This window comes from Gigantopelta aegis, chromosome 4 (genome assembly GCF_016097555.1).
Source record: "Gigantopelta aegis isolate Gae_Host chromosome 4, Gae_host_genome, whole genome shotgun sequence".
NCBI lineage: Eukaryota > Metazoa > Mollusca > Gastropoda > Neomphalida > Peltospiridae > Gigantopelta > Gigantopelta aegis.
In genome coordinates, this window is record NC_054702.1 from 65,696,808 (window position 1) to 65,718,612 (window position 21,805).

The 21,805-nt window shown below is 38.4% G+C and overlaps 1 protein-coding gene across 2 annotated transcripts in view; it reads left to right on the plus strand.

The window, feature by feature from the left end:
• LOC121370945 (protein stum homolog) overlaps positions 1-21,805 on the plus strand; it is a 119,161-nt gene that overhangs the window by 95,531 nt on the left and 1,825 nt on the right. Inside the window, exon 2 of one of the 2 annotated variants that reach the window (XM_041496498.1) lies at positions 11,271-11,453. In XM_041496498.1, coding sequence (XP_041352432.1) covers positions 11,271-11,453 — 183 coding nt within the window. The remainder of the gene's footprint in view (positions 1-11,270; positions 11,454-21,805) is intronic. The other variant, XM_041496499.1, reaches the window with a different exon arrangement.

Below are 21,805 nucleotides of genomic sequence, written 5' to 3' on the forward strand. Positions count from 1 at the left end.
ATGGTCATCATTGTCGTTGGTATATTAACCGGATATTAGCTTTTTTATCACTAACGTTTACTTATATGATGTCGCAAAAAACATTACGATAGCCTGATGTATATTCTATAAAAAGTCCATGCTATTAACAACCACAAAGTCTGTGACGCAGTGGTACAGACAGGTAACAGAATCACAATGCGTATGTGACGCGGCATGTTCACAAAAACATCTATTGTGTGTCTTGTTTCACTCAGCAGTTTTACCGTTATTACCATTCTGTATTAGAACTGATTAGACGCAGTCCGTCGTAAACAGATTCAGAAGGTATGGAAAATAGGGTTATGTATCAACCGCACGGCAGTGTTAAAGGGACATTTCTGAATTTGCTGCATTGTAAGATGTTTCCGACTAATAAAATATTTCTACGATTAAACTTACATATTAAATATATTTTCTTGTTTGAATATCAGTGTCGTTATATTCAATGTGTTTCTGGTCGTCTTAATATTTCTAAGAAGACCAAACTGGATTTTGTCTTCAAATAATTTCGTACGTACGAAAAAACAATATTTAAAAAAGAAAAAAAAGAAATTTAACCTAGTACAAATATTAGAACGATCAGAAACAAGTTTAATATACAGTCACTAATATTTTATGCAGAAAAGTATGTAATTACAATCGTTAAAAAGTCTCTGTTAGTCGATAACATCTTAAAAATTGCAGCAAACTCAGGAATGTCCCTTTAATAGGTCTCAAATAATAAGTCTTGATAGACCAATGAACATAAATAGCCACAGGACTATATTATACGGTACATTCTTTGAAATCCGCTTGCAGGAGGACTGCCATTCCCAAGAATGGTGTCGACAGATTTAAACTTATACAATTACAAAAGTACATGGATATATATTTCATTTCATTTCAACATATGTTCGTGCTTATATCCAATTAAGGTTCAAGCACGCTGTCCTGCGCACACAACTCGGCTATCTGGGTTAGGTTAGTTGTTAGTGGTTAGTGGGTTAATGAGAGAGAAGAAGGTGTAGTCGTCTTACACCTACCCACTGAGTCGTTAAAACTCGCTGAGGGTGGGAGCCGGTACCGGGCTGCGAACTCTCTAACCTACCAGCCTTATGCCCGATGGCTTAACCACGGCGCCACCGAGGCCGTGATGGCAGGCACTCGTGAATCACGGTAAAAAAAAACCCCACAAAACCCCCCCAGCGATGAGACACCAGGTGTCACCTAACGCGCTGTGATAAGCTCTTTCACCATTCTGCACTGTGTTGTAACAAAGTCATCACTTGCTAGCATTTCAGTTGACCGGGTTACCATCCAGCTTGAACTTCTTCTGGGTGAGCCGTGCACCAGAAGCAATGATTTGTCTCCAGGCGACGGGAACGCGTCTAGCGATATTGGATGGGAATGCCCTGGGGTAACTCGACAGACCGGCTTGTCACTTCTCCCATTTAGAGGTATATCGAAGACTCGTAACAACACGTGTCATTTGCACGGCTTCCGTTGCAGAGTCTGATGGGGGCTGATTTGTCTATTAATTATGCATTGACAGACACACAATTCTCATGTAGAGTTAGGAAACGTAGTCAAGTAGCCTGTGGTGTCAGTGGAGGGTGTGGGGTGTGGTGAGGGTGAGTGTGTGTGGGGGAGAGGGGTGGACAGCGACATAACTACATATTACAAAATATACCTTAACATACTTGTGGCAGAGGGGAGGTGAATGACGGAATCTACACCCTTCACCCCGGTAATGGTTGGGACTTCCTAAAATAGTGGAGTAATAATGAGATTAGCTCTGTTAGCATTATCTAACACACACACACACACGCGCGCGCACACACACACACACACACACACACACACACACACACACACACACACACACACAAACACAAACACACACACACACACACAAACAACCCAAACCCTCCCCTCCAAAACGTTAGGGTTAGATTCGCCTCTGATGCGAAAAAAAAGGACATTTATTGTCTCAGACTTACCTTTAAAGCAAAATATACATGTATTTAATTATACACATTTTATAATTTCAGCTCAAAGTAAATCTAATCTTCGCCATGCCTCCCCTCAGCGTAGCGAACTGTTGACTATATAATTTGATATTAACCGAAAACGCAATAAATAATTCTTGCAAATACTAGAATAAGACTGGCAGATACCATAAAATACGTCAGTACTTAATAACCAATACTCCGTAGTTGATGACTGGCGTATTAAGGACCGTGATACTACGCCGGGCTATTATTGAATGATATGTTTATATTGAATCACTCTACACAGTATAAGAGCATCTCCATTCAAAGTCCGATACATCTATCTTCAACTGAATTTTAGCTATTTGTGGTCCTTCCACATGTTGCGGCTGCGCGACTGGTAAAAATTGTAAAATTAAGTTCAGTGAATTATCACCGAACGTCTGAAAGTACAGCAGTGCATTGTACATATTTATACATTTGTCATGATTATAAATGCTGTGTGTATTTAGTGTTATTAACTTATTATATATTATCTCTACTCGACAGTATGATATCGTTCCAGTTAATCGAAAATTGGTTTACTTCTATTAAATGTTCATCTTCCGTGTTTGGTGTAATTTATGATATCTTTGGAGTGTGTCATTTTTGCACAGTATATCGCAGACTCATGTCATCGCTTAGTAGTATTTCATTTATTACGGCTGACCGTTAACGTTAAACAGATTTGTTTCCAGTGAAGATGACATTTGTCATTGTTGAACACAGTGTTTTCACGTGTCTCTTTGACTTGTTGGGGGGGGGGGGGGGGACGGGATGTGGCTCAGTGGTACAGCACTCGCCTGATGCGCTGTCGATCTAAGATCTATTCCCGTCGGTCGACCCATTTGACTATTTCTCGTTCCAGTCATTGCTCTACAACTGGTGTAACAAAGGCCATGGCATGTACTATCCCGACTGTGGGATAGTGCATATAAAAGATCCCTTACTGTTAATTGAAAAAAGTAGCCAATGAAGTGGCGACAGCGGGTTTCCTGTCACAATATCTGTGTGGGCCTTAACCATATGTCCGACGCCATATAAACGTACATAAAATGTGTTGAGTCGTCGTTAAGTAAAAGATTCCTTCCTTCCTTCGACTTGTAATTAACCAACGTCCTGGCATTAAGTTGAAGACAAATCCCATCATTTCACATACCAATATTTAGAATCTATCACTCTAATTCATCCACTAACGAAGTAGGTCATCTGCTATTAACTTAAATGAACCTTTGGCATAAACCATTTCCTGGTATTCAAAAACTCAAGTGTCTCAAGTGGTTACCCTTGTCTCGATATCCTAGTAATTAACATTTTAGCCAAGATGGCTGATACAGACTTCTTTAAACGAAATCAGTTTCCATTGCCAATAATATTAATAATGTGTTGAAAAAAAAACGAAAGAGAGGGGATATGTCACATTTAATATAATTGTAAGAACACGAGCATTTTTCTTGACACTTGAAAATTGCGGTTGGAAGATTTATTGTATGCAATACTTGTTGCAACCTTTAGTTTACACTGTATGACAGCTGTATACTAGTGGTATCGTTAAACAAAAACAAACTAAGTTTAACAACTGTATGAAGTGTTTTAACATATATATGATATAATATTCACCACTAACAACTAACCCTCTATCCTGGACAGACAGCCCAGATAGCTGAGGTGTGTGCCCAGGACAGTGTGCTTGAACCTTTATTGGATATAAGCACGAAAATAAGTTGAAATGAAATGACATATACACCAATAATCACTGCCACAAATAACAGGGGCGTAGGCGGGTGGGGGCGGTCGGGAGGAGGGGGGGGGGGGGTTCGGACGACCAAAGAACTAAAACATAGAGGTTTATACATATGGAGTTTCTGGTGGTGTAAAAACAAAATAGAAAAAGGGTCCACTTGGTTCATATTCGACCCCCCCCCCCTCCAGGTCCAGATCACGCTACGCCCCTGATAATTTACATGTTACTGTACTGTTCAAAACGGTGCACCTGATGGTTCCAGTGTACCAAATCAATTCCTATTGCCGATAATGTTAACGTCTAGTAATAAAACTGATATGAGCAGCGTACACCCAGCCAATACCAGTGACAAGTGTGGCACCTCACATTTACTCTACCTGCAAGAAAATAGAGTGTCAAATAAAATGTAAAAGATTTAATGATTGTTTTTAATAGCAACCCTTATTTTTGCTGAAAATTGCAGTGAAAAGGGCATTTATTTATTGGCAATGGATAACAGTATTTACACAATAATAAATGTCACATATTAGTTATTACTACCAATCAGAGCCGAAGCTGTTGTTACGCCGTAAATACTTGATGGTACGCGAAGAACTTTGACATGGAACTGCACGGGGATCTCAGGTCAGGTCAAGCCAGGTCAGGTCACAGGTTTTAACGTGCACATTCAGAACAAGCTGTTGTAGTACACGCCTGTTATGGGCGGAGGTGTCGGCTTTCGCGGACTCCTCCGTCCATGGGGAATCTCAGGGGTCACCTAGGATTAAACCAAGGACTTCCGTGTCAAAGTTCATGGTGTCCCGTCAACTATATTTGAAGTAAAATCAACTGCAGCTCTCATTGGCTTTGTGTGTAGTAGTAGTGGACAACGGACATCTTCAAGACTGATCGGTACAGAACAACTCACATTGAGTTTAACGGATCAACGGGGAGGTGTAAGACCACTGAACCCACTTCTCTCAAACTAGTCACTGGCGGGTTTTTTCTTTCTTCGTGCTTATATTCAATTACGGTTCAATCAGAAAGAAAATGTTTTATTTAACGACGCACTCAACACATTTTATTTACGGTTATATGGCGTCAGATATATGGTTACGGACCACACATATTTTGAGAGGAAACCCGCTGTCGCCACTTCATGGGCTACTCTTTCCGATTAGCAGCAAGGGATCTTTTATTTGCGCTTCCCACAAGCAGGATAGCACAAACCATGGCCTTTGTTGAACCATTTATGGATCATTGGTCGGTGCAAGTGGTTTACACCTACCCATTGAGCCTTGCGGAGCACTCACTCAGGGTTTGGAGAGGTTTAATCACGCTGTCCTGGGCACATACCTCAGCTATCCGGGTTGTCTGTCCAGGAAAGTGGGTTAGTTGTTAGTGAGAGAGAAGAGAGTGTAGTGGTCTTATACCTACCCATTAAGTCGTTAAAAGTCGCTCTGGGTGGGAACCGATACCGACCAGCATTATGTTCTATGGCTTGAAGGGACATTCCTGAGTTTATTGTAATGTTTAAGATGTTATCGAATAAAAGAGACTTTTTAACGATTGTAATTAAATATCAAATATATTTTTCTGTATAAAATATTAGTGGCTGTATATTAAACATGTTTCTAATCGTTCTAATATTTTTACTGGGTTAATTTTTGTTTTATTTCCGAAAATATATTTTTTTCGTACTTACGAAATTATTTGAAGACGAAATTCAATTTGGGCTTCTCACAAATATTAAGACGACCAGAAACACATTGAATATACAGACACTGGTATTCTAAACAAGAAAAAATGTAAATTTAATCGTAGAAATATTTTATTAGTCGTAAACATCTAACAATGCAGCAAACTCAGGAATGCCCCTTTAACCACAACACTACCAAGGCCGGTGTCACTAATATGGTCATGGACAGACAGTCAGATAGCTGAGGTGTATGCCAAGGACAGCGTGTTTGAATGTTAACAGGACATCAATACGAAAATCAGTTTTGAAATGAAATGCAGCTCTGGTTGGTCGTAATATAAGACAGTGTTCGTTTGTGAAAATAATGAGCCGAATTTACAAAGCCTGTTTATGTCTTACACGCGTGTAACCACATACACTTAAAATGCTTAACCATCTGCGCTTAAGAAAAACATTTTTCGTAAATTCGGCCTAATGTTATGAACAGGGAACAGTGATCGGTAAGTTGTCGTCTGAGACAAATGATAGGAAACAAAAGTGCACAGCTCTCAAAAGTGTCAGCTTAAATGACTTGCTAGGTCAGTGGCAAATGTCCCTTGTCATCCTAAGCACTTTTGTTCGTTTGGGAGCAAATCAGAAAGAAACTCATTAATATACTGAGAGAAATAAAGACGGGACCAGTTTGTACTGTAGACCAAATTGAATTCACTATCAGCGTAGAAAATTTCAAAACCGAATTTAACTCGAAACAAACAGTAATTAAAGAAAACAATTTTGAATCTTTATTAAAGATCACCATACACAATCAAATTCAAAGGGTTTTGGCATTTATGCATTTATGCAAAAACGAAAAAACCCAACAACAACAAAAAAAACCCCACTAACAACACCTAAACTAATATTAAACTAACCCATAATTAATTTAATCATCTGGACTCCGCTGTCGAAAAACGATGTATTTGGTAAACGTCTGGTTAAGATGTGTTAAAAAAGAGAAAAGATTAGATTAAATCTTCAAAGCAAATGAAAAATATTTTTGGTAACTGATCACTGACACTTTACTGTTCTTTCTTGTCTGGACGATTTCTTAATTTATTTTGGCTAAATTTAAATCACATTAATATGAACGTTGCAGCCCAACATGATTTCCCAAACCCCTCGCCTTTGGTCTGTGTTTAGTTGATTCTATAATAAGCCTGATTGTAATGGAGTTACACACATATGGCAATGGAGCTCTGAGGAATTCAAATGAATAATTTAAGACTAAAAGCTATAATAAGGCCGGGACGTTCGCAGATTGTAAAAGCGTGTACACGGAAATCAGTTCACGAATATAAACGTTTAAACGGTGTTTTCAATGCCGACCTTGACATTTAACGGGAGCTATCACACGTTCCCATCAGCTACTCTCGGCATACTAAGTTCAAAATCATATGTAGCTCCCATTTTTACTTTCGGCAGACCGGTCAAAAATGCGCCCAATTTCCTCCATTCATACTGCGCACCTTTTCCCTATGGCTTTAATCCTACGAGACATTAAAATTCCATAGCACCATTCCGGCTTCGGTCGGGCTACTGGTGCTCTCTTGCACCTGCCAGCGTAGGCGGTCCCCTCTCCTACCCACCCCAACCCTTTCCTGTTCTGGGTGAAGGAACCGACCGATGCCGGCACTTGCGCCCATGATAGGCGTGCGCTACAATAGATTGCTCTGAATGTGCACGTTAAACACTCTGACCTGACCTGACCTGACGTTTCCCATCACCCCCCCCCCCCCCCCCCCCCAGCTAGTTCAAGGAGAGTAATGTTTTACTGTTCCTATCGTGGTATCAATACCGTAACACCTTAAAAGACTGCCCTTAATCTATGTTAGGGGTGGAATCCACTCGGGGTTTTTTCACGTCGAGAACTGTGAATGTAATATTTTTATGTGTATGTGTACATTATAATGTGTTCATATTTAAAATCTACAGGAACAAAGTATCCATAGATGTTTTAATCAAGGTATTAAAATAAACAACATCAAGATTACTTTTAAAGGAGCTGTGATACAAAGAAAGTATCTCTTCCCTCGCCTGCTGAAAGGCAAATTAACATGTAGCTGACCCCTCCAGTTGGCAAAGTATCACTTCCCTCGCCCGCTGAAAGGCAAATTAACATGTAGCTGACCCCTCCAGTTGGCAAAGTATCTCTTCCCTCGCCCGCTGAAAGGCAAATTAACATGTAGCTGACCCCTCCAGTTGGCAAAGTATCTCTTCCCTCGCCCGCTGAAAGGCAAATTAACATGTAGCTGACCCCTCCAGTTGGCAAAGTATCTCTTCCCTCGCCCGCTGAAAGGCAAATTAACATGTAGCTGACCCCTCCAGTTGGCAAAGTATCTCTTCCCTCGCCCGCTGAAAGGCAAATTAACATGTAGCTGACCCCTCCAGTTGGCAAAGTATCTCTTCCCTCGCCCGCTGAAAGGCAAATTAACATGTAGCTGACCCCTCGAGTTGGCAAAGTATCTCTTCCCTCGCCCGCTGAAAGGCAAATTAACATGTAGCTGACCCCTCCAGTTGGCAAAGTATCTCTTCCCTCGCCCGCTGAAAGGCAAATTAACATGTAGCTGACCCCTCCAGTTGGCAAAGTATCTCTTCCCTCGCCCGCTGAAAGGCAAATTAACATGTAGCTGACCCCTCCAGTTGGCAAAGTATCTCTTCCCTCGCCCGCTGAAAGGCAAATTAACATGTAGCTGACCCCTCGAGTTGGCAAAGTATCTCTTCCCTCGCCCGCTGAAAGGCAAATTAACATGTAGCTGACCCCTCCAGTTGGCAAAGTATCTCTTCCCTCGCCCGCTGAAAGGCAAATTAACATGTAGCTGACCCCTCCAGTTGGCAAAGTATCTCTTCCCTCGCCCGCTGAAAGGCAAATTAACATGTAGCTGACCCCTCCAGTTGGCAAAGTATCTCTTCCCTCGCCCGCTGAAAGGCAAATTAACATGTAGCTGACCCCTCCAGTTGGCAAAGTATCTCTTCCCTCGCCTGCTGAAAGGCAAATTAACATGTGGCTGACCCCTCTAGTTGGCAAAGTATCTCTTCCCTCGCCTGCTGAAAGGCAAATTAACATGTGGCTGACCCCTCCAGTTGGCAAAGTATCTCTTCCCTCGCCTGCTGAAAGGCAAATTAACATGTGGCTGACCCCTCCAGTTGGCAAAGTATCTCTTCCCTCGCCTGCTGAAAGGCAAATTAACATGTAGCTGACCCCTCCAGTTGGCAAAGTATCTCTTCCCTCGCCCGCTGAAAGGCAAATTAACATGTAGCTGACCCCTCCAGTTGGCAAAGTATCTCTTCCCTCGCCCGCTGAAAGGCAAACTAACATGTAGCTGACCCCTCCAGTTGGCAAAGTATCTCTTCTCTCGCCCGCTGAAAGGCAAATTAACATGTAGCTGACCCCTCCAGTTGGCAAAGTATCTCTTCCCTCGCCCGCTGAAAGGCAAATTAACATGTAGCTGACCCCTCCAGTTGGCAAAGTATCTCTTCCCTCGCCTGCTGAAAGGCAAATTAACATGTAGCTGACCCCTCCAGTTGGCAAAGCAGTGTAAACTATACATGGAATAAATTGTAATAATGTCGATAAGGACGCACGTGATAACCAACTAGAATGTTCTCCCGATTTCTGTAAACACTTTGCGACATCGGAAGTTTTTTTCCGTGTACACGTTTTGAAATCTGTAAACGTTTATTGCTTATACACAGACATTGCCGTTTGCACAATTCAACTCATCAACAAAAGACCATACCAATTCATGAAAGTTAGCTATTCACATTAAATATTTAAATGCTTAAAAGTTCTTAAAACACATATACCATTGTTTGGTCAAGTATATAAACATGAAAATATTATAAAACTTATCAGTTTCAATAATTGTTGAGTCTATATTCAACAAAGGTTCAAACACGCTGTCCTGGACACACATATTCTTAGACTGGTAATCATCAAACTCCCAACCAGGTACACGCCAACAGTTTCCTATCTCTAACTAATATGTGTCTATGTTTGTAACAACAAGTCTTAATATTATGATAACACGAAGTATCTACCTCAGCTCTCATCCTCTGATCTTCATAACAGTCTACAAGTAGACACTCCGTTTACCGACTTACCGAAAAATGTCAGTTCACTTGGCAACACAATCATTTTGACCACGTCCAAAATACAAATGATTACTTTGCAATTACCAATCGCCCTCCCCCCTCAACCTATAGAAGTGCATCTTGTCTGGTATAATGAATCGTGGAGAGCTGCTAGAAGTGTTAATATAATTTGCACGTTTGAAGACCACCAGCCGGTAGACGTCGTTACCGCGTGATGGGAATCACACCATACTCTTTTCTTTAATTGGATCAAACTGGCGTCTTGGTAACAACTCGAAACCAAGGTGGCGTCGTGAGCTCACCTCCATGAACGCGTCAATGTTAAGTGTGGTTTTGCCATCGGGCACGAGATGGCACTTTGTGGATTTGGCATAAATATGATTAGAGTTTAAATAGGAAATCTTACTGATTAGTTTATTTATATATATACAATGTATATATATATATGCATGCCCCCAATAATCGCAATTAACTCTTAAATATGATTAGCGTTTAAATAGGAACTCTTACTGATTAGTTTATTTATATTTTTTTTTTTTTTTTTTTTTTTTTTTTTTTTTTTTTTTTTTTTTATTTATATGCATGTACTCAGCAATCGCAATTAACTCTTAAACTACTCCGATATATTTATTATACTATCGTATTCCATTTGGTGAATTTGATGTCACAAAACAGTTTAATTCCAGATCACAGTGTTAACCTTAATCAAGCCGGTCAACTAATACAGTACCGCTGCTCCTGTTAGTGCCTAATACTTAGAGAAGATATAATGCGATCTGTTATCTTCAAAGCTGGGTCCTCTCACTCAATTAAAGGGACATACCCGAGTTTACTGTATTGTAAGATGTGTCCGACTAATAAAATATTTCTACGATTAAACTTCAGTGTCTGTATATTCAATGTGTTTCTAGTCGTCTTAATATTTGTAAGAATCCCAAACTGGATTTTGACTTCAATTAATTTCGTACGTACGAAACAAATCTTTTATTAGGAAATAAAATGAAATTTAACCTAGTACAAATATTAAAACGACCAGAAACACATTTGATATACAGCCACTAATATTTTATCCAGAAAATGTAATTACAGTCGTCAAAAAGTCGATAACGTCTTAAAAATTGCAGCAAACTCAGGAATGTCCCTTTAAGCTGTATTTTGGTTTCAATATTGGGGTACCGGTGTGCGATACAATTATACGTGAACATTGTAAATGGAGTTCTTCACACTACAATAAGATGGGGCCCTGAGAAGAAACTCTGTCCCAATTTGGAACCACAATAACTAAACTGTATGAAAAAAATATCTTAAAAATGGTGCATATTGTAATGTCAGCTTCAGCATAGAGCTGATAATGACATGGATTTCAATGGCAGGCCGTTTCCTTGTTGTAAGACTATGGAATGATGTCATTGTGAAAAGACGGCTTCAAGGTATTAAACATTGTGATACTCGATATTTGGTTCATAATTCAACGTCATAGTGATTCCCATAAATGTTCAATCAGATTGAGGTCGAGTGATCAGAATGTCAGTTGTTAGTGTTACAAAAACAGTAATTCTGTCAAACTACTACAATGAAAGAGCCCTACAATAAAACAATTTCTTTTATTTGTTTCTTCAAATTGCTTGCTCTTATCTAACAGATACAAAATGAACGTTTCTTATTCGTTGTTGTTTTTCAATTGCAGGTACACTGATATCCGCCTTCACCGTGCTCTGTGGTGCCAAAACCAAGTTCCAGTCCACGTGCACTGCTCTGGGACTGAACATTTTGACTGCTCTTCTGCAGATGGCTTCCTTTATTATAATAGTCGGCTGGGTGTGGAGTATAATATGGGGAATGAATTTTGTCCAGATATCAAGTAAGAAAAGTGAGTGCACCCCTCCCTCTACTAATAACTACTGATAGTCTAATGGACTAAAACCACCTGACCCTCGCTTATCCCTAGGTAGTGAGTCCATTCATTCCTCTACAAAGTAATAGTCTGACCAAACACCACTTGCACGTGCTCATGGCGCGAAATTGTTTGTTGAACTTTAGGTTAAAATGACTACATTAGTAACTCCTCTACTAATTACTTATAGTCTGATGGGTATGCACTAGATACAAAGTGAGTCCATCCATTTCTCTACTAATTATTAATAGTTTGACTAAAACCAACTTGCACGTGCTCATTCGCATGGGCGTACGACCCGGGGGGGGGGGGGCAGGGGCAACCCCCCCCCCCCAATTCGGGCAAAACAGTGGGGAAAATTCGGGCAGTTTTTATCTGGGTAAAATTTCGGGCAAATCAACCCCTCCAGGCCCCCTAAATCAAAGACGCCCATGCTCATCCGCCATATTGTAAGTGTAATAAACTGTGGGACACCACCTTGATTTAGCGTGTATTCGAAAGGGGCGGGTCGTAGTCCAGCAGTAAAGCGCTTGCTTGATGCGCGGTCGGTTTGGAATCGGTGGGCCCAGTGGGCTATTTCTCTTTCCAGCCAGTGCAGTACGACTGGTATATCAAATGCCGTGGTATGTGTTATCCTTCCTGTGGGATGGTGCCTATAAAAGATCCCTTGCTGCTAATCGAAAAGCGTAGCCCATGAAGTGGCGAAGGCGGGTTTTCTCTCAATATATGTGTGGTCCTTAACCTTATGTCTGACGCCATATAACCGTAAATAAAATGTGTTGAGTGCATCGTTAAATATAGCATTTCTTTCTTTCTTTCTTTCTCTATGACTATATGTCAAAATTACCAAATGTTTGACATCCAGTAGCCGATGATTAATAATCAACGTGCTATAGCGGTGTTGTTAAACAAGACAAACTTTAGTATTGGAAAATGCATTCGCGATCGACTGAGATCCCGTTCTCATTATTCTGCCAGGCAAGGTAGTGTGGAACTTGAGAACAGGATTGGGATCGCAAGCCTGTCCTTGCCTCTTCAAAACATTTTATTAGAATGCTGTACCAGAATAGCGTTTCGAATACACGCTGATTGTACCCATTCCTAACAATACTAATTACTGATACCGGATGTTTGAGGGTCACACTAACATATATTCTACGTGTTTACACGCTATCCCGCTTAACCGCAATAAAAGTGAGTGCATCTACAACTTTCTGGGTCACATCAGAAAACTGAGGGACTCACATACACGTGCTCCGGTACCAAGTACTCCGCTTATCCCTAGTTAGGATAATATCCTAAAACGTATATGATAGGTCGTTGGTCTCTTAACATAATTATTTTTATTGCCCTTAGCCCCTTTCTAACAATACCTCTACAAGTGGTATATCAAGGGCTGTGGTACGTAATGTGATGTCTCAATTGTCAAACAGCACATATACAAATCAGTATGGTAATTAGAAAAAGGCGGGAAAAGTTACAGTAATTCTAAAAGGAGGCAAACGTTTGTATTGTAGTTTCATTAGATTTCAAGATTTATTAAACAGCACTCAGACATATTACAATGTGTAACAAGAGGGCAATTCAAATACATAATTAACATACATGATAAGAAGAGGCGTCAACATAGAAGTATCTTCAGTGAACATAGAACACAAGATATGCAATCAAAATAGCTAAGTTGTTTTTAATAATGGTGCATTACATAATGACAGCACACTTTTCATTTCAGAAACGCTAAGGAGATAAGCATAATCTGTCCAAAACGGTAGTGTGCACCCCCTGGCCCCTTGATCTGCTTACACACATGCTGCTAATGGAAAGGAATGACTGTAGATTGTTTTTTCTTCCATACGTTCTAGACGATAGTGGAGCCTAACGGGCCGTTGATTGAACGCGAAGGTCAAGGGTCAAAATGAAATCACATTTTTCGAAAACAATCTGCAATGTTATTGATCTGATGTTTATTCATGAGCAGATGCTAACATAGGTTAATGGAATACATTTGTGAGTGTACTATGTTTCTGATATGCTGCTGACATTTAAAAAATCGTCTGCTTTTTAGAGTTCTTTTGGAGACTATCTTGCCAGCGATTACTTGAATTCTAGATGAATTTTAGGTGGAAAGCTATACCGGAAACCTTTGAAAACTAGATGTCCTGAAATGCAATTCTCTTCTACAATTCTACAAGTAAAATTCATCATGACAAATGCTTGTAAATGCCAATATTGTTTTTAATCCATACTCTTTGAGAAGGGACTAAATCAATCTCCCCACCCCGCACCTGCACCCGCCTCCGTTCCGATATGGCCTCAGATTACAGTTATCTTCCCATTTGGTTGTCCAAAATCCGGAAGTTTCACCGCGCAAGTAGTCTGCTGTTTGACTGTGATTATTTCATGGCAGACAGCTATGAAGTGGCAACTGTTTGACTGAAGTGACAGGGGATAGCATGTAGTTTGTAAACATGTGTAACTTGTTGACATTGAAGACTTGTTTGTGGTAATTCCGGCCCATGCAAAAGTAGTGCTTTTTGTGTAAAATGGGTGTACTCCGGCCTGGTTTAGAGGGTGTGTCTGTTTAAACCAATATGCTGGGAGAAAGAGCTGGACAACAGGGGTTGTCCTTTTCAGGGTATGTGTCCCCCATGCAGGCAAAGGTACATACAAAACCTCACGGGCCTGCTGATATTAATAAAAATGTTATAGCCACTAAGGCTATATAGAAACATATAGCGAAATTAATTGTGGTCTGAGGCCTGATATAGTTCACACATTACACCGGTTAAATGCTTGATTCTGATGAAAGTATTATAACCAGAGAGGTGAAATTACACAGACTGATTGTGCATACCACAAGGAATATGAAAACTAATTTATTTATTTTCTAAATATTTTATTAAATTAAAAAACATTTTTTTTGAATTTATTAAAAATTAAAATTAAAAGTTTCAACTTTTAAATTTCAATATCCTCCAAAATAGCATAAAATGACCTCTGATGTTACTACAGGTTGTTGCAATATTTTTTAACAGTTTTGAGCTAATAATTTGGTAAAAAAGAGCAAAAGTTTGATTTTGTTAGTCAATATTGAGATTTTGATTTTATTTACATATTGAATTTTAATGAGTTTCTCAATTATTACAATTGGACAGAAGATCTAAATATAATGAATATATCACTACTAAATGTAATTAAACACTTTAAATAAATAGTATACAGTTTTTAACAAGATTAAGTACTCTAATAATACATTTCACCTACATTTATGTAAATTACACACTTCAGTCATTTTTCAAAAATGGTCTTTTATCCTTAGAAAATCTAATAGGCTAATATTCTATGCTGTCTGAATGTATTTATTGTGTTCAGTAATCAGATGCTGGTATACTTGTCAAGTTTATTGCAGAAAATGTGCCAAAAAGGTTAACATTTGGCTTGTAATACATATGGCAGAATAATCCATAATGCATATTCAGTGGTCATTACTACAAATATCCTTCCAATCAAGAAATACTACACTGAGGTATCCCAGACACTGGCACATGACTACACTTGTTAACAGTTATCACTGGAAACTGAAAAATATGGTGCAAGTACCTCTTGGTAGGATTTATATCAGCATTTTGTAACAAAATCTTCATTTTCAAAGTTGTCGTCAACAAAAAAAATATTATGGTGTATACCTAAGTAATATCTGTAGGGCATATTCATATTAATATGCATTTATATGGACTGTTTTGACTTTTACAAAGTGGCTACATGTCTAATACAGTAAATGAAGTAGATTAAGTAAATACAGCAGGTCAAAATTGAATATGAGGCCTATCATGTCTAATTTTCCCTGAAATTAGTGTGTAAACATTTGTTGCAAATGGCCCCAATTTTGTGACTTTCACCATCCCTCTGACACATTTCTAATAATGTATCATGAATTCAGTCACCATATCTTTACTAAGCCTCCACTTATCATATCTAAAATGCAAAATTTTACAGTTTTAGATTTTTTTGTTTTTCAAAAATTTAAATTTAAGTTTAATATTTAATTAAAACTGAAGTAAAATCTAATGATTGATTTTTTTTCCTTTAAATATTTCAAAATCTTTCCAAGACAACACTGTGCAGATAGAACATATGTAGAAGAAAAAATAGCTGCTCATTGTATGAAGAAATTCCAAAATTTGATAAAGTTATTACATTTTGAAGTTGGTGTCCCTCAAGTTTCCATTGCTAAAATTGGCCATGGCAAGGCACTGTGGTAGGTGTTTTAACACAGCCTCTGTATACTCTCAGTTTAAAGGTGACATACCGATACTTACCGAGCATTGCTTTAATATGTATATCATTGGAATGCATTAGTGTGGGCCAGTTTTTAGGGGGAAAAATGGACTGATAGGCCTCAGATTACAGTTATCTTCCCATTTGGTTGTCCAAAATCTGGAAGTTTCACCGCGCAAGTAGTCTGCTGTTTGACTGTGATTATTTCATGGCAGACAGCTATGAAGTGGCAACTGTTTGACTGAAGTGACAGGGGATAGCATGTAGTTTGTAAACATGTGTAACTTGTTGACATTGAAGACTTGTTTGTGGTAATTCCGGCCCATGCAAAAGTAGTGCTTTTTGTGTAAAATGGGTGTACTCCGGCCTGGTTTAGAGGGTGTGTCTGTTTAAACCAATATGCTGGGAGAAAGAGCTGGACAACAGGGGTTGTCCTTTTCAGGGTATGTGTCCCCCATGCAGGCAAAGGTACATACAAAACCTCACGGGCCTGCTGATATTAATAAAAATGTTATAGCCACTAAGGCTATATAGAAATATATAGCGAAATTAATTGTGGTCTGAGGCCTGATATGTCTGCATTATAATATTATGTAGCATATGATCACCAGCGGATCATAATAATTCTACAAGTACAGATGTACTACTTATGTCAATACGAGAACACAAAACCAACACCAGTGCATATCAATTGCAATAAATAGGATGAGTTTAATATGATTTTTTTTAAATGCGATATGTGTTTTATGTATCACACTACGTTTCACAATATATTATTCACAGCTGCGTCAACGGATTTCAAGGAACAAAATAAATAACATGCATGATACAAGTTCAAGTTTATTATTTAAAACATGAAATATACGGATCACTTCAGCGTACTAAAGCTTATTTAGGAATGACAGTCCCTTTCTTTTCACATAGTTAAGAAAAACAATCAAATTTAAGATATCGGGGTTTCCGAATGATAACGAACATGAAATACGGAAATTACCGAATGTATGTGTACAGACAGGGTGTATCAAAATACATATTATTCGCCCTTTGAATCGTAATATATTTGAACTATATGTAACCCGTGCTTAGCATGGGAAAGTTTATATGGGGTGTGGTGGCCTTACACTAGGCTTTACCCTGAACAATAGGACCGTCATGTTGATACCCAGAGCTCATTAGCCGAACCTTTATACACGATTGCCACGTATATAGCCACTCCAGTGTTAAGTGACAATGATGGCTACTTCCATTACCGTTGTAGTTTTGGAATTCATCTTTGTACACAATATTTAGCACGATGTATGTAGGGTAGTTGACTTGCAACTTGCTAAGTGCAGCATCAGGTAAGTACAACGAAGGATGTCCGCAGTCCGCAAAAAAGGAGAAGCAATCAGAACGATCAGAAACTGCTAAAACGCCCTTGCGTATTATATTATATTATATTATATATACCGATGATACGGTGCACCCATAACAGCAACTCAAAACAACCCGGACCTGTGACACCTGGCATCTGACAGTCACGAATTAAACGTTCTAGCCACCAGGGAGTTTGATGTCGTCGTTCAATTATGGACACCGTCAATTTAAAAACAACAACAACATATAACCGCAGCTCCAATTTTGTAGTACACATGTAATATGTAAGAGCGTTTGTTTATGCAAATACTCCTAACTAGTTTCAGTAAATTACGATATATTTTATTTAGTATGCAGCTGGTATCCAATGCACACAGGGGGTACAATAAACGCAAATACTAGTGCGGCTTTTTGCAAAAATTAGGAGTTCTAATAAAAACATTCTTTAAAGGGACATTCCTGAGTTTGTTTCATTGTAAGATGATTTCGACTAATAAAATATTTCTACGATTAAACTTACATATTAAATATATTTTCTTGTTTAGAATATCAGTGTCTGTATATTCAATGCGTTTCTGGTCGTCTTAATATTTGTAAGAAGCCGAACCTGGATTTTGTTTTCAAATAATTTCGTACGTACGAAAACAAACATATTTTAGGAAATAAAATGAAATTTAACCTAGTACACATATTAGAACGATCAGAAACACGTTTAGTATACAACCACTAATATTTTAAGCAGAAAAATATATTTGATATGTAATTACAATCGTTAAAAAGTCTCCGTTAGTCAATAACGTCTTAAAAACTGCAGCAAACTCAGGAATGTCCGTTTAAAGCTCTTCAGTGCCAAATGACACATAATTTTTCTTGTAATGAATGAATATTAAACGACACCCCAGCACAAAAATACACATCGGCTATTGGATGTCACAAAAGCTTACAGGTAGGTTAAATGTTAGCCCGGAGCTAAACGGACATCTGAACTGTCCAAATGTCCGTCTAGCTATCTTACAGTCAGAGTACTTGAGTTAGTTAAATGTAGGCTTCCACAATGTGCGTTTGTATATTGCTTCCTAGGTGGGTTAAAACATGTACTGCTATCGGCAATGTGAACTGGTTTTAGTGTAAGGAGACATATAGTGTGAACTAGAAATCCTTCGGTTGTAATTAATGACCTATGCCATGTTTCCTAAACAAAATCCCTCTGCCTTCAGTATTTCAACGATATCGCCCGTTACAGTTAATTTCGTCGACAAGTTTCAACACCGTTTGTTTACAAGTATTTCAACATGCTGAATGTCAAACTATAAGCAAGGTTAAACTGTTGTCAGGGCAGTAGCTAACATTGGTTTCGGTGAGGGTTGAGGGGTGAGGGGTGAGGGGCGAAGTGAATATCAGTGACTCGCAAATGGCTTAGGTCTGTTCTAGAATTGATCACTTTAGTAGGAGTGGCAGGCACCGTAATTATTACGAGATACGATTTTAAAAGATTCATTTTGGGGGTTGTGTGGGGTGGGATATTTGGTTCAGATTACAGACCTCTTGAACATTTTTAATTTACGTAAACCATTTACACAAAAAAATAATTCAGGTAATACATGTACATTTCTGGTTTGCATGACCTAGATTACCGTGTAAATGATGTCATAAATTGAACGAAAAATGGGTTTTATTAAACGTCGTTTTGACGCTACCTTGTGCAGAGATTAATTTTGGGGGGTGGGGGGTGGGTTAGGGTGTTTTGGTCAGATTATACAGACCTCTTGACAATCTATAATTTACGTAAACCATTTACAAAACAAACCAAAAAACAACTAATTCAGGTTATACATTTCTAGTTTGTGTATCCCACATGGCCGTGTCAGTGACGTCATAAATTGAACGAAAAATGGGTTTCGTACAATTTAGACATGCATAAGCGTTCTCGCCACTTGGCCCACTTTGTTGTTTTTTCTATGCATATATAGTTTAAATGAAATTTTAACTTGAAGGTGGTTGGCATATTGAATTAATAAATTGCTCCCTCCCCTCCCCCGCATGTAATCAATTTTTATCCTCACATTATCAAAACAATCGTAGCCACTATGATCGGAAATAGGGGAAATAATGTTTTGCAGTCAGACGATTTGCTAAATAATAAGGGTTTTAAAAAAATTAATGATAAATCATTATGGACAGCAACGGAAACATAAAGGTCAGCTGATCTGAGTCTTACATCCCCTATACCCCCCCCCCCCCCCCCCACACTAGTCATAACCCCACCCACCAAGCCGCTAGTTTCGACACTGCTTGTTTCGTGAGATGATTTATTGGTTCCTGACATGGCTGGAATCTAGCAGATGTTTTGAAAAATAACTTTAGTTTGAAGCAGTGCTGAACAGAGACGAATAGCAGTTTGAACAGAATCCGAGCTATGTTCCTTTTTATACAATTATTTGTTAATGCAAACAGAACGAAAAACAATCCAAGCAGTACTAGTATTCGTCTGTCCTCAAAAAAAAAGTTGCTGACATTAATTTCCATAAAGGGACAGACCCTAGTTTTTTAAACACTAAGGCATATTTTTACTATTAGAGCCATTTATGATCACTGAAATTAAACATTACTTAGATTTTATTGTTTAGATTATCCATTTTCGTACAGCCGAAGTGTTTCTGGTCATCCTGGTGTTTCTAATACCACAAAATGCATTTTTCATATTTTTAAAAACAAAAGTGCGTCTGAGAAGTAAAGGTTATAGAGTCGCGTTTTAGTCTATTTTTAAGGGTATTTCAACGTCACAGACTCTTGTTTCATTCTGTTGTATCCAAATTTGTTACAGGTTTGTAAATTAACCAAATTTAGTGTCGATTTGTACGGGTTAAAACTAGATGAAAAATATGCCTTAGTATTTACAAACTAGGGTCTGTCCCTTTAAGGCAGTCAGTGTTCACTATAAGCTCTAATGTTAATAATATATGTGTTTTATTATTACAAACTGGGGTGCATTTACTCTTACAACCACCAGGTAATTTATGAAAAGAAGGTTTATACCTGACATCTTATTAATAATTAATCTCTAGGTAATTAGTCAGAAATTGTTATTCCGCCGCCCAACATTTGTCATATCTTCTGTTTTAGTGATAACAAGTGATAAAGGATTGCTTTATATTTCACAAGATGAAGCATAAATTATCATATTTTTATGTTCCGTGTTTCTCATATCAGGCACGGCGGAGCAAAAGTATCAAAAGTATTATCGATAGTAAATCTTAAGGCAGAGGTGAACATTACTTGTAGAATTCAACAAATTGCATTGCATGATATTTTACGGGGGAGCATAGTCCCGACCCCCCTAGAAACCTTCCTTTGAGCTCGATATCAGTCGGCTCTCTTCCCATCCATGTCTACTTGCTTTCGCCTGCCTGCATATTTATCTAAACATGCATGTATCACAAATCTAGGCCAAATATATATTGAAGGCTTTCATTCCAGATAATACATGGAAGAAGAAGGAAATGTTTTACTTAACGATGCACTCAACACATTTTATTTTACGGTTATATGGTGTCGGACATATGGTTAAGGACGATACAGATTTTGAGAGAGGAAGCGCGCTGTCGCCACTTCTAGGGCTACTCCTTTCGATTAGCAGCAAGGGATCTTTTATATGCACCATCCCACAGACAGGATAGTACATACCACGGCTTTGTTACACCAGCTGTGGAGCACTGGCTGGAACGAGAAATAGAGATAGTACATGGATCCAAAATGAGCTGATATCACATTATAGTATTATAAAAGTTTACCTTTTTCTAACTGTAATTATGATAAGTTTGTAAGGTTTTGGTCTCTGTGTCACAGTGTATTGACATATTAATTATGCAAATGTATTATATATCTTTTTAATTTGGATATCCACATGTAATGAGTTGCTGTTCAACGCTCGAAACTACTTTTGAAGAATGGGAAGCGATTTTTACTTTTGACATTCAGTCTGGAAGCAGATACTGGAATTTGAGAAGCAGTTTTAGATCTGTTGTACTGATATAAACTTCACATGTACTTTAATTTTATGTAAATTTAAACCAACCATCTTCTATTTAATTAGTTTACGACTGGTGTTAATGTCTACTAGCTGGTAGTAATGTTTTAATCTGAATGCTTGTGCAATACTTTGAAATGTATTTTGAATGTCAATTACCGGTAGCTCCGTGTCAGTTTCGAGCCTTAACGTTATTTTGTTTTTATTGTTAGGGCTAGTATTGTTTATTGTTATTGGATACATATAGAATACTATACGAGTTTTCGCTAGATACCATTTTTACGAAACGAGTGAACTTCCCAAGGTATCTGACCGAACGAAAGTGAGGTCAGATACCTTGGGAAGTTCACGAGTTTCGTAAAAATTATGTCTAGCGAAAACGAGTGTGGTATTTTATTTATTACCTACCTTCAAACAATTGAATATTTGTCATAAAAAAATAGAAATTCCTGCATTTCGAATATGTAAACATTTTACACTGTGGCGGAATGATATCACAAGACTGTGCACTACGGTATGTCCCAAAGGTCGCCGCTTAACAAAATAGTTTGTTCTACTTCCGTTTTTTTTTTTTAATCCATATTTCGTCCCCAAACCAGTTCGCTACCTGTCTGGTCGTCCCAGTTTTACATATATACCTGTATATTTTTATTACAGAAAAAAATGA